The sequence below is a fragment of the Papaver somniferum genome, chromosome 4, assembly GCF_003573695.1.
Source record: "Papaver somniferum cultivar HN1 chromosome 4, ASM357369v1, whole genome shotgun sequence".
Lineage (NCBI taxonomy): Eukaryota > Viridiplantae > Streptophyta > Magnoliopsida > Ranunculales > Papaveraceae > Papaver > Papaver somniferum.
This window is the reverse complement of record NC_039361.1, coordinates 153355082-153368741: the sequence shown is the minus strand read 5'-3', so window position 1 is coordinate 153368741 and position 13660 is coordinate 153355082. Positions and strand designations below refer to the sequence as shown.

At 40.0% G+C, this 13660-nt stretch overlaps 2 protein-coding genes and 1 long non-coding RNA gene across 5 annotated transcripts; 1 reads left to right on the top strand and 2 right to left on the bottom strand.

Annotated features, from left to right (window-relative positions):
• Positions 1-5645: 5645 nt before the first annotated feature.
• LOC113271616 lies at positions 5646-8429 on the top strand. Its single transcript, XR_003322232.1, has 2 exons — positions 5646-7907; positions 8113-8429. It is a non-coding gene; the product is annotated as an uncharacterized LOC113271616 (long non-coding RNA).
• LOC113271615 (pentatricopeptide repeat-containing protein At2g13420, mitochondrial-like) lies at positions 7901-11202 on the bottom strand. Of its 3 annotated transcripts, XR_003322231.1 has the most exons (4): positions 10840-11202; positions 8890-10694; positions 8674-8785; positions 7901-8511 (listed from the first exon to the last, which is right to left on the bottom strand). XR_003322231.1 is itself a non-coding variant. In XM_026521509.1 (2 exons), the coding sequence occupies exon 2, from the start codon at positions 10685-10687 to the stop codon at positions 9122-9124; it is 1566 nt and encodes a 521-aa protein (XP_026377294.1). In that variant the 5' UTR covers positions 10688-10694; positions 10840-11202; the 3' UTR covers positions 8578-9121. The 3 variants fall into 3 exon arrangements, 1 of the variants encoding a protein (XP_026377294.1); XR_003322230.1 differs by having other exon boundaries at positions 8674-10694; XM_026521509.1 differs by lacking the exon at positions 7901-8511 and having other exon boundaries at positions 8578-10694.
• Positions 11203-11292: 90 nt separating this feature from the next.
• Positions 11293-12645, bottom strand: LOC113274373. The gene has a single exon (XM_026523784.1). The coding sequence runs from the start codon at positions 12481-12483 to the stop codon at positions 11584-11586; it is 900 nt and encodes a 299-aa protein (XP_026379569.1). The 5' UTR covers positions 12484-12645; the 3' UTR covers positions 11293-11583.
• Positions 12646-13660: the final 1015 nt, after the last annotated feature.

Genomic DNA, 13660 nt, shown 5'->3' with positions numbered 1-13660 from the left:
AGCGACCATTGGATGATGAGATGGATCCGATCTCACGGCTGAGAATGGAGGCGGGTATGGATATAGAAAATGGGTTTGGGTAAGGGTTTTGGGCCTTGGGTATGCCAAGCCCATATCTTCTTTAAGAACAATTCTTCCTTCTTGAGCCCATTCCTAGCTTTTTGGACGTGCGCTCCATTCTTTGCAGCTTCCTTGCGTAATTATTCCTAGCTTTTCACCACTTTTCTGCTCCGCAAGTCATCCGACTTTATTTATTACCTAAAAATGCAAAATTAATTAAGAAAAATATTTATTCTTGAAAACAATGAAAATACAGAATATGGGATAAAATGTAGAATTAATGCACAAAAGATGAGTTAAATGCCAAGAAAAATATATAGAAATATGCGCTTTTTAGCACTCATCAACCACCCTCATGGAACGAGTACAAGAGGAGGCTGCGACACAAGAATCGCGAAATCACCATGGTGGAGCTGGGGAAAAAGATCCAGGTGGAGGAACTTCTGTGCTGCAAGGACAAAAGCCTGATGCTGAGCAAAGACATGTCCAACAAAGCTCATGTCCTGGACGATAATGCTGCGTCAAAGAAAAGGCAAGGAGAATCCAGCAAAAATGGTAAACGTAACAACGTAACTCCAAAGGTAACCATCTTAAGCCAAAGGGTGGTGTCTCCAAAAACACCATCAAAGGCGACTGCTATAACTGTGGGAAAACTGGTCATATGGCCAAACTGTAGGGCACCTAAAAAGACCAAAAATGATCCTAAACAGAAAAATAAGGCAAACGTAGTAGATGATTCTGGATATTTTACTGGCATGGTGTCTGAAGTCAACCTTGTCTCTAATGTGACCAATGTGAGAGACTGGTGGCTTGATTCTGGAGCCACAGGCATGTCTGTAAGTTCAGAAATGCTTTCTCCTCCTATAACAAAGTAGGAGACGATGAGAAATTGTTTATGGGAAACTCTTCTACCTCTAAAGTGGTAGGAAAAGGCAAGGTTGAATTGAAGCTCACTTCAGGAAAAACTCTCGCATTGAATGACGTGTATCACGTCCCGGACATATGCAAGAATCTTATCTCAGAAACCATCTTACTTGGGAAAGGTTTTAAATTTGTAGCTGAGTCTAACAAAGTTGTAATCTCTAAAGGTGGTGACTTCGTAGGAAAAGGATATGTCACTGATAACATGATTAAGCTTAGTGTACTTTCTTTGAACTTGAATGATAATGCATCTTCTTCTGCTTATGTTTGTGACTCCTCACATGTTTGGCATGATAGACTAGGACATGTTAATTTCAAATCTATTGAAAGACTTGCTAAATTAGGCTGCATTCCTAAAATAAACTTTGACAGAGGTCATAAATGTGAAATTTGTGTTGAATCTAAATATGCTAGAAAACCCTTTAACAAAAGGTTGAACGTAGTACAACTCCCCTAGAACTAATCCACTCGATTTGGGAGATTTGAAATCAACACCAACTAGAGGAGGTAAAAAATGGTACATCACTTTTATAGATGATCACTCAAGATACTGTCAGGTTTATCTTCTTAGAAGTAAAGATGAAGCCTTAGACGCTTTCAAATTATATAAACTTGAAGTAGAAAACCAAAGAGGTGTTACTATTAAAACTCTTAGGTCGGACCGAGGCGGTGAGTATGTGATACCTATAGGAGAATTCTGCAAACTTAATGGCATCATTCATGAAACTACTGCACCTTCTTCACCTGAGTCGAATGGAGTAGCTGAAAGGAAAAACCGAACACTCATAGATATGGTGAACGCTATGTTAGCTAGTTCAGGGCTACCTTCGAACCTGTGGGGGGAAGCAATTCTCTCTGCTTGCTATATCTTGAACCGAGTTCCATTTAAGAAATCCGACAAAACTCCATATGAGTTATGGAAAGGAAGACAACCGTCCTATGCATACTTTAAAGTGTGGGGGTGTTTGGCCAAGGTGGCCACTCCTCGTTCCAAGAAAACCAAAATAGGACCTAAAACTGTAGATTGTGTTTTCCTAGGATATCCTGAGCACACTAGTGCTTATAGGTTCATGGTAATTGGTGAGAACACCATAATGGAATCCAGAGATGCAGTGTTTTTCGAACACATTTTCCCTTTAGGGTCTGGACCTCATAAAAGGGTCCGCGATGATCTCTCAGATGTTCCTTCGACTAGTCAACCCCCGTCTCTAGATGCTGAAACCGAACCTAGAAGAAGTAAGAGGGTCAGAACCGAGAAAGGTTTCGGTCCAGATTTTGTGACTCTTACGGTAGAGTCTGAACCCCAAACCTATAAGGAAGCTATGACTTCTCCGGAAGCTCCCTTCTGGGAAGAAGCTTCAAATAATGAGTGGGATTCCATTCAACAAAATGAAACTTGGGAGCTTGTAGACTTACCTCCTGGTAGTAAAACCATAGGTTGCAAGTGGGTCTTCAAAAGGAAACTTAGAACAGATGGAACTATAGAAAAACACAAAGCTAGGTTGGTAGCTAAGGGGTACAGACAACAGGAAGGATTAGATTTCTTTGATACCTATTCACCGGTCACTAGAATCACTTCTATCCGGATGCTGATTGCTATTGCTTCTATTTATGATTTGCATATACATCAGATGGATGTTAAAACTGCTTTTTTATATGGTGAATTGAATGAAGAAATTTATATGGACCAACCTGAAGGTTTTGTTGTGAAAGGTTTGAAGATAAAGTATGCAAACTGAAAAAATCTTTGTATGGTTTAAAACAAGCACCTAAACAGTGGCATGAAAAATTTAATCATGTAATGATATCTAATGGCTTCAAGGTTAATGAATCTGATAAATGTGTTTACATTAAATCTGTGGATGATTCTCATGTTATTGTGTGCCTATATGTTGATGATATGCTCATATTAGGTAGTAACCTTGATAGTATTAATACCACTAAAAGCATGCTTAACGAAAACTTTGACATGAAAGACTTAGGCCCTGCTGATGTAATCTTAGGGATGAAAATCAGAAAGATGTCTGATGGATATAGTCTTAGTCAATCTCATTATGTTGAAACTGTGCTTAAGAGATTTAATCATGAAAATGCTAAACCTGCAACTACTCCTTATGATCCCAATTGCAAATTGAAAAAGAACAAGGGTGAGGGTATTTATCAACTTGAGTATTCTCGTGTTATTGGCAGTCTTATGTATTTAATGAACTGTACAAGACCTGATATTGCCTATACTGTGAGTAGATTAAGCAGGTACACTTGCAACCCTGGGCAGGATCACTGGAATGCTCTCTACAGAGTTCTACGGTACCTGAGAGGAACTTCAAACTATTGCTAAGTTTTGGGAAGTATCCTGCTGTGCTAGAAGGGTATTGTGATGCTAACTGGATATCAGACTCAGATGAGTGCAAATCCACTAGTGGGTACATCTTCACACTTGGTGGTGCGTCTGTGTCATGGAAGTCTACCAAACAGACATGTATAGCCGATCCACCATGGAGTCTGAGTTTATAGCCTTGGAGAAAGCTGGAGAGGAAGCTGAATGGATACGAGGTTTCCTGGGTGGAATTCCACTCTGGCCCAAGCCTGTGTCTTCGATCGCAATCCACTGTGACAGTCAAGCTGCTATTGGATGCGCAAAGAATAGTGTATACAACGGAAAGTCTATACATCTTCGAAGAAGCACAAGACAGTGAAACAACTACTCTCTACTGGCATCATCTCTATAGACTTTGTAAGGTCTAAAGAGAATATTGCAGATCCTTTGACGAAAGGGTTATCTAGAGAGGTAGTTAGATCCACATCGAAGGGGATGGGACTCAAGCTCATAGAATAAATCGCCATGAAGGACACTCAACCTTGTGAATGGAGCTCCAAGATCAAGGTTCAATGAGATAACTAATTTTTGGTGATGTCAAGAGAGCACTATCTTTGTCCCTCCCTATGGTGTAACCGTATGATAGTGCTGCCTGCATGTTTTAGGATGATCTGTCAAGATCTTAATGAGTTCCATGGCTTTGCTTAAAGCGGAGTGTGGCAGGACACTCTTAATGGACTCACCTATGTGGATGTTGGAAGTGGGGCCGCTTCCTATGAGAATTTGAGCTTTTTCTCTAGAGACATTCATTAAGTCCGGGATTTAGCCCACGGCCAAAACGGGCACAACGGCAAGAGCTTGGCAGCTTTCTTTTTCTTTGAGACATCAAAGTGTGGTTGTTATTTCTGAATTGCACTCACTGTTGACGGTTCAAGACATTGTGTTCACCGAAACAACAAGCAGTTCCGGTAACCTCTCACTAGTTAAGGTTCAATCTCTGGGACACCTTAGCCTAATATTGATGTATTATGTTTTCTCGTATTTCGTCGATATGTTTTATCATTCATGTGGGGGATTGTTAGAAAAAACGGTTTTGTTATACCAAATTTGCATGGACTATGTTTTGATCTCTAGACCTATTGCCCACTACTTGTTTTTTCATTTGAATAGATAAAACAATAGTCCCACATAGAATAAAATCTAAAGAGTTTTAGACTTAAATACCATAGAATTGGCTATAAGGGCATGGCCCTTGGGTCATTAGACTTTTGTGTGAGGGGGGAAGGCCTAGACTAGGTCAAGGTTGCCTTTCCCGTACGCGCGGTGCTTCGCACAGAAGCACGCACGCCGCCGCCGTCCGTCCGGTCGGTCGGGTTCGGGTTCGGGTTCATTAGATCCTATCTTTTTGCTAAAACTTTTGGTATGTGTTTTACACACATGTAGAAGAATCTTCTTCTTTGTTTGCACATGTTTGTCTTGGCTTTCTTGTCTGTACGTGTTTGTCTTGCCTTCCTTGTCTGCACATGTTTGTCCTGGCTTTCTTGTATGTACGTATTTGTTTTGGGTTTCTTGTTCGTACGTGTTTGGCTTGGCTTCTTGACAACACACTGTTGTAAGCCTGACAAAAGCAACAATGTTTTTAACCCAACATTACAAGTATTTCTGTCATACGCATGATTTGGTTGCATGCTTTTTTCTTCTCGTTTGTAATGTCTTTAACACTATATAAGGGAGGAGTCTTGAGCTCATTTAACATACAACAGAGAAATATCTCTTCTTTTGCTCTCCCTCTGCTTTCAGAAAAGAAGTTTTAATTTCTAGTTTCTCTGTTTTTAGCTTTTGCTAACACTGCCAAGTTCTAAGGGTACTCTCTTTGTATGCTACATTGAGGAGTACTATCAGTAGTTGTATCCTGGAGGTGACTCGCCAACTGCTATAACATCTCAGCGGAGTAGCAGGCGATATTGCCTTTAGGACAGCGTATCGTATACGTGCCTCTACATTTTCTGTGCATCTCCTGCAACATCGGTTTGAGCTAAGTATCTTCTTCTCAGTTACATTATTAGTACTTTACCCGACAATTCAGTCATTGTCAGGACAACTCATTTGGAGATTGTCCAAAACGAGCCTAAATCATATAATTAGCTATTTCTGGTTTTCTTCGTCTTATATAATTAGATTCAGTCACTGTCAGGATCAACATCCATCGTCCAAGCAAACTTTGCCAGAAGCGACTTGTTGAATATCTGCCAAAAAGAAAATGACAAGGCATCAGATTTAAGAAAGAATAAAAACGATTATTAAGAGCCACACACATTAGATGCAGTTTTGAACCTTTACCTTCTCAATTGGGACTTCATGGCGCTTACACCAAGCAACTGAGATTCTAGGATCAAGATAATTAGTCTTAGATGTGCCTAACGCAGTGGTTTTTAGTTCCTTCTTCAAATCCATATCTCGTTGGGTCTTCTCAATCTTGTCAAGTGTCAGATTGATCTTCTTCTGCAATCTGAAATTCAATAGCAAAATACATGAGACAACAACATCATTGTGCATTCAGCTCAAAATAGTAGTAAGTTAAGATAAGAGAAAACCTGTCATACATTTCGGGGGTAAATTTCTTCTTTGGTTTCCCATCATCAGCATCCAGCTGCAGTGGAGCTTTCCCTTTTCTCACCCCGTGCAAATTGGTTTCCAGCCCTGGTGGTTCGACTCTAAAATTTCCAACCTGTGAATTATATTTTGTCAAATAAAACCCACAAACAATAATGACATGAAAAACAAAGAATTGAGAAACTATTAGTTGTGAAAGGTAGACAGACCTCTCCTCCTGCTTCAGTTTTTCTTCTTTCAGGGCTTTTCTCTCCTGCAGGAATCAACAATTAGATGCATGCCGGAAATATACTGCAATTCAACTGTTTCATGTAATCTACAAACTTACTTGTGCGCTCAACTGTTTTTTCTTGTCTTTCTCATTCTGATGCCAATCGTAGATTGGAGTGAAATCACACGGATGGAATTTTTTGATAAGGTGTTCTTTCCCAAGTATGACTCTCCAATCCTTCATGAAGTTTTCTATAAACTTTGGTTTCGCAGCAAACTCCGTGTCTTTCATGACTGCAAACATGGTCGCAACCTCCTCCTGTTCGGGAGTCAATTCAACCTGTTTTCCATTGTAGAGCATCCTCACTCCGTGCGGCTTGTATGGAGGTGCTAATACAATACCGTTGTGTGCAAAAGTAGTCCATTTCTTTCCAGCACCGGAATTGAGGTGTAAACCCGTCGACTTAGACCTCGTCTTTGTTATTTTCTTTGAGTGAAGAAGAAGCCACCTTTTTAGCCAATGCAGAAGCAGCTTCAAATTTTTTCTTTCTCTCGGAATCTTCTCCAAGCTGCGATTGCTTTGATTTATTAGACCCCGATGGCAGTACAGACGGGGACACCACCATGCCGCTGTCAGATGTTGTTGTTGTCATCATCTTTGAATCATATTCATGCTTGCTGTCGACATTAGATGATGTTGTTGTTTTCCTTCTCTTGAAGATTATAGGTCCATCATAATCGTGCATGGCTTTAAATAAAGGGAGAGATGTTTATGCAGAGAGAACTATAGCTAGTATATCCCCTATTTATATAGACACGGACTTTCCTTTTTCTTTTCACTTGTGTTTGCTTGTATAGAATTCGAACACTTTCCTTATTAAGAGCCCCAGTTTTGTTTTCTCATTAAGCCTGAAACCAGCCACCCAATCTGAAACAGGTGCGGGAGTGGGTACCGGTGGTGGTGGTGCCGGCAACTAAAATCTGGTACTAGTTGGTTTGATACTTGTTGGGGACGTACACGGTTGTACGCCGCATGAGCAACTACTGAAGAACAGCATAAGAACTTGGATAAAAGGGGGCCGGTTATTGAAAGTATTGTTGCAAGAACAGTTAGACTAGTTTAGATCACGGAGGAGCACATCTGTTTGGTTGGTTTGTCAGCTACAGTCCCCAATTACAAAGGTGTGGCCTTAACTTTACGAGTTGATCTGAAAAAAGGAATTCCATTTTGGCAACAGTTACAGAACATGTCCGCTTGCTTGGAATCACTGTGAAGAAGCCTTGACAGAGCAATACTAGATTCAAGATACTGCTCTTGCTAATGACACCCCAAGTCGTTTTCTACAAGAGGTTAGCGTAAGCAGTGAGATTTTACAGACTGAAATGAATCATGTTAGGTGCAATGATTCCCAGGACTTGTTGCGTATGTGTTTGCAATCAATCGTGCCAGTATGGCGGAACTAACCGTTATCTTGACGAGGAACTTTTTGGTGAAGGTGTTGGTTTCCACTTCAATTATTGTGAATGGTCCAAACTTGCGCAGAATGGTTTGGGGTTTACGCACCTTGTGGTATGGCCACTTCATCTTGTTCTTCTCAGTCTTTGCATACCGGATTTGGAAAACTATCAAGGATTTTACGGTTCGGAATTTCGTTTGAGGTCAAATTACTCCAGTTACTTTTTGGGTTTGTTAGCTGCATATTGTACTGAGGATCCAGTAGTTAGGTGACCATGGGCATCTCAATTTTGAATCTGGATGGACAGACTGCGCTCGCTCCTTATCGAGGTGACACTTTTTTTTGTGTGTGGCTATATATCATGTGTTTCTAGCACTTCTACTTAGAATTTGAAGTTTGCTGCTTATTCACTTAACTGGTGTTTGAGTTTAGGTTGCGTGGGTTGTTAATTTACCTTCCCACGTTGTGATCATCAAGATTTACAATCCTGAGAAAGGAGCATGGACTGACTAAAGTCCTTTTGATGTAACTCAGATGCTTGAAAGTCAGTTTGTGTCGCCCAGGAAGGAGTATAACACCTCCGGAGAACAAGGTAGCTAATCAAGCACAGCTCAAAAGAGAACCGTCGAAAAAGAAACACTAAGCTCAACAATGCTAAGCTCCCATTAACTGAAGTTAACAAAGAGGCTTGACAACTGAAACAAAACCAAGGAACTCCTATAACTCCCAAGTGTAAGGACAGTGTAAAAATAAATACTACTCTTCTGTCTCTCCCAGAACTTACAGTTTGCACCCACAAAAGTTTGCAGAGAACGGTGTTTCTGTAATATACAAACCAAATTATGCAGCGATGTAGAGTGACTACTATCTCCATAGGTCGCTTATTTAGTTTTGCAGAATCCATACAGCGTAACAGCAGCAATTTGAGAAAACCTGTATACAAATACTTCCTAGAATTAACAGATAACCCAATTTGTTATCCTAAGCTCATAAGAAAAATGTCTGTTACACTACAACCAACAGGCCACACTAACTAATGTTCTAAAAATGTGCAAACCTCATAATGAGCTTTTCAAAGTTTAGAGAATCTCGAACCTGCATGAGATTCACTCAATAGCCAAGCCGGAGACTGCGTAGTACCCCATAGAACTAAATGACCAAGTTGAAGAGAGAGGGAAGCAGGTCATACATGCAAGTCACCAGACTCCTTATGAAAGAACCAAAGGCAATGGAAGAAAGATCAGAGGAAGGACCTTAGTTGCAGAGGAAGCTAATGCACACAAATGAAACCATCTGTTGAAAGGTGCGTACCAAGCCAAGTTCTCAACAGGTGCTGAGGCGGTATCCCGATGGCAGGTTCAATCATGCAGAAGTCACTATAATGCAGAGGATCCAGGAGTTACCAATGAACCAAGCAAAAGAGTCGGGCCTCTGAATTTGTTCTTTTCCATCAGAATCCAGCAGTTGCTCAACAGGTTACCGTTCTTAAATTGTAATGGGAGGTTCCAAGTCGTATTGCTTTGAAAAAAAAACAAAAAATCTTCTATAAGGGTTTAAGTGGTAAGGCTTCAAGTTTCTTCTTCAATCTTCTCCAAGTCGTCAACATATCAGCTTGTGTTAAACCTTTGTACAGTTTCTCCAATGTGATCTTTTGTGGACGAAATCCACTCTCTATCATCTCCACCACAAACTCACAAGCTTCTTCCCACTTCCGTTTCTCATATAATCCATCAATCAACAATGTATATGAATCCGAATCTGGACCAGCTCCGCTCTCCTTCATGTCATTCCATATCTCCTGCACTATATCCATCTTGTTCAACCTTGAAAATGTTCCAACTAATATATTATATGTGGACAAACTTGGCGTACATGACAAGTCTCCCATCTTCTTGTACAATTTCAAGGCATTATCAGCATGTTTCCTCCCTTGAAATTCCTTAAAGAAACAGTTAAAAGTTGTAGGAGATGGACTTACTCCATTAGCAACCATCTCATTAAGGATCTCCTCAGCATCTTCGAGCCTTCCACATGAACAAAGACATTTTATAACTGAACTATAGGTTGCCACTGTGGGGAAAATCCCTTTTTCTTTCATCGAACACAACTTATCAAGCGACAAATCTGGTTTATGCGCACGGCTGTAAATGTGAATAACAATAGAGTAGCTAGTCACATCTGGTTCTATTCCCCTCTTCTGCATTTCATCCAACAAGTTCTCAGCCTTTTGAATGATTCCTTCAAAATGAGTTCCTGGGTGTAAGACTGTTCTACGGCAAATTCCATTCAAGAGAACATTATAGGTAACAACATTCGCTTCTAATCCACGATCTATCATTTCTCTAAAGAATTTCTCTGCCACTTCGGGTCGATTTAACTTGCACCAACCATAAATCAGAACTGTATACATTTGCGTATCTGGTTCAAATTTGGATTTCCTTCCACTGAAGATCTCCGTAGCCACCTTAGCATATCCATACTTACACAGAGTGTCAAGAAGGTAAACAAAATCTTCTCTATCAGTTTCCCTTTTTGTGAAACTCTCCATGTCATCAAAAGCTTGGAGGGCTTGCCTTGTAAGTCCTGCAGCTATCAATCTCCGAAACAAAATGCCAAAAGTTTTCGATGTCGGTTTATCACCTAGCTGATCCATTTCAAGAAGCAACTGCCAAGCGACGTCAAATTGCCGTACTTTTCCCATGATATCAATCATCATATCATAAGCAACCCCGTCATGGTGGTAACCTGGTTGTTCTTTTGCCCAAACAAAGAAATCCAATGCAACGTTCGGCACATTTTTCAATCTAATCAGAGTTTGCTGAACCAACTCAGTAGAAACTCTTATACCATTGAGATGAAGTAGAGTGGATTCCATAGCATGATAAGGATCATGGTGCTCTATTAAAAGGTTAGCCACCATGTCTGCGTCATTTGATGTCTGAAGAGATGGAAGGGACGGTTTCAAATATTCCCTGAACTCTAACTGTAGTTCGTTAGCTGGTGAGAGCTCATGAGAGTCAGAAGAAACATACGATGAAAAACTCAGTTTGGACAAGTTTTGAGCGAAGGAAGTGAACAAGAAACATCGAGGTACTAATTTGAATGCCATTCATAACCTACAAAAATAAAATCATTAGAAATATTACAAATGTTTAGCTATAAAGATTGTATATATGAATCAAATTCATAAAGAAGGAAAAGAACGAATTATTCGGGAATTTTAACAAACAGCTTATGTACAGCAATAGAAAGAGTGTATACCAGCGTGAGTAGTGCTTTCACTGATTCCCGATATTCCGATACTAAAACTATTATCTGCTGGCGCCTGGCAACTATACATTAGATGATAAATTTGTTAAGACTGGTAGGCATGACATTTTAAAGCTCTTGTAGATAAACATGGCTAGACATAATTTTTACTGATCTAGTACATTAAAAATTGTCAGAAAGTTCATAGAAACAACATTTTCATTCTCTGTAATCTCTAATTTAACAAGTAGAGAAATTCAAATCAGGAGCCTCAAACTTCTGATGAACACATATGAAGGAAGGATTGCAAGTTAATGTTGCTGCTCGAAACAAAGCAGAGAAACTTATCTGAAAAATGGTTCATTTTGTAGCAGGTCTAGTAGGAATGGGATAAAATATTTTTCCTTGGTGACGAGTCGAGCCACTGTCTGACAAGTTCTGTTTTCCAAAGCATCTAGATACGTAAAGCGAAGTGATGCACACTAGAAAAGCCAATTCAGAACCGCAGTTGTTGCATACATTATATATGTCACTTGCAGTGAATTACAAAATAATGACCCTGACATCCATATACTCCATGAAATAGTAGATTACAAAAAAATTTAAGTTACATAAACTAGAAAGATACATGATCATCACAAATCAATTGTCTCCTCCATGAATACAAGAAACAGAACAACAAAGAATCATAGACTACAAAAAAAATACTCCATAATTAGTTCAACATTAATCACGCCATCCAGCCAGGAGCACTATTCACCACAGAAGGAATTCTGGTCCGTCAATTGGGTTTGTTGTGTTCATCATCATGTCCATGTAGCTGCTGCTGCAATTCAATCTCTGGAACTCCAAATCGATCATATCAGAGAATGGCTGATCATAAACCATTTCAGAGAAAGGATCAACAACACTAATCAAGGCTTGGGATTCTTCTTGATTAGAGAAATAAGAACATCCATAATCATCCAAGTTCTTAGACGATCTTACTGCCAACGAATTAGAATTAGATTCAAGAACCCCAATACTCTTCTTCATCTCCTCCTCTGGTTGCGGTTGTTGTTGATCATAATCAGAAGAAGGAAGTCCATAATCATACACGTTGTCAGAAGATCCTACTACCAACGAAGTAGACTCGTAATGGTAATTTGTAGATTCAATTACCCCAAAATTATTCTTCTGATCGCAATTCGGAGATGATGATGATGGCGATGTAACATCCCCTGCTTTCAATTGATTTTCTCTCTCGGAAATCATAACAAATATGGATTCCAATTCTCTCTCAATCTTTGTAAGTGATTCAACAGTACATAAATTATCAAATTTAGGGTTACCGTCACCATTACCAAAACAGGATCTCTGATTCTCCTCAACTTTCTCTGCTTCTTCACCGGTACCCAATTTCATCTTCTTTTTCTGAAATTGCATGACGATCTCATCAAATTCATGAGGGTTCGCTGGTAATTCTTTAGCCCCGTTGATGAATTCAGAATGAACAACTCCAACATCCTTAACATCACATAGTTTCCTCAACTCATTAAATTTCTTTTCAAATCCTTTGATTCTGTTCTTGAAACACTTTTTTCTAATCTTATGATCAACATGTTTAATGGAAGAAGATGAAGATGATTTTCCCTTTTGATTATCAAGAATACCCATTTTTTATGTTTCGAACAAGAACCCTAAAACAGTGCGTTGTTAAATGGAGTTTTCTTCAGTCGCAGTAGCAATGAAATTTAGTAATGGAGTTTTCTTCAGTCGCGGTGTGTTATTTATAGCTGTATATGCAGATCGTATTTTAGGAAAGTGAACTGGAGACGCGGCTAGATCAAGCGTGGGTTTGTTATGCCCACCCCATAATTACTTAAGGGTACTGCTCATGTCCTCTTCTCTTCCTCAAAATTGTTGCTTAAAATACCCCCAAACCCCAAGTAACTCAGTAAGGTCAGTCCACCGTACCCGCCTGCCTAGCTCATGGTATTTCACCCAATGAAAATGCATCATTCCTTTTTAGGATAGGGGTCGGGATCAACTAAAAATTGGATGAAATATGTGAAAATTGAAAAGCGAAAGGAAAAATGAAACTGCGAATTGCAACGTTGCAATACAACCAACAGAACTTTGGGAAGGGGATATGCAAAGCAATTTTAGTGAAGTGGGTTTACAGAGCTACGTGGTTCTTGAGCGTCCACAGTGGTGCGAGCATAACTAAAGACCAAAGACTAAAAAAAAAGATCAAATTTGGGTTTAGTCCGTCCTGTGGCGTAGCGGGTGACGAGTAAATTTGGTCGCGCGTTGATATAAAGTCCGCTTCATCGTCCAGCGTAGATAAAGATTACGCCTGACATGGGGCGTTGATAAAGATAACGCCTGTATGGGGCGTGAATTATAGCAACGCCTGGTGTGTGGGACGGAGATTATACGTTCGCCCGGGTTCAAAAAAAAAAAAAAAAAAAAAATGGGGCGTTGATAAAGACAACGCCCCAAGCAAAGTTTTCAAAACTTTGTGAACAACAGTATATGACTATATCAACGCCTGGGTGTCCGGCGGACATTATACCAACGCCCCATCCAGGCGGACATTATACCAACGCCCTGCATCAGGCGTTAACTTTACGAACGCGCGGCTACAGGCGGACATTATACCAACGCCCGTCGGGTAGGCGGACATTATATAAACGCCCGACTATATTTGGATTTGGTCTTAATCGCCGACCAAATTTGGTCCGAGTTTTACTCTTTGATCAAATTTTGATCGATGGTCCGTCCCACTACGCCAGTCCATTCGACACCAAATTTGGGTTTAGTCGTCCATTGCAGTTGCTCTAAAACCACG

Bases quoted from the DNA above. Each gene is read 5' to 3' on its own strand.
- LOC113271615 (XM_026521509.1), bottom strand. From the start codon at position 10,687: ATGGCATTCAAATTAGTACCTCGATGTTTCTTGTTCACTTCCTTCGCT.
- LOC113274373 (XM_026523784.1), bottom strand. From the start codon at position 12,483: ATGGGTATTCTTGATAATCAAAAGGGAAAATCATCTTCATCTTCTTCC.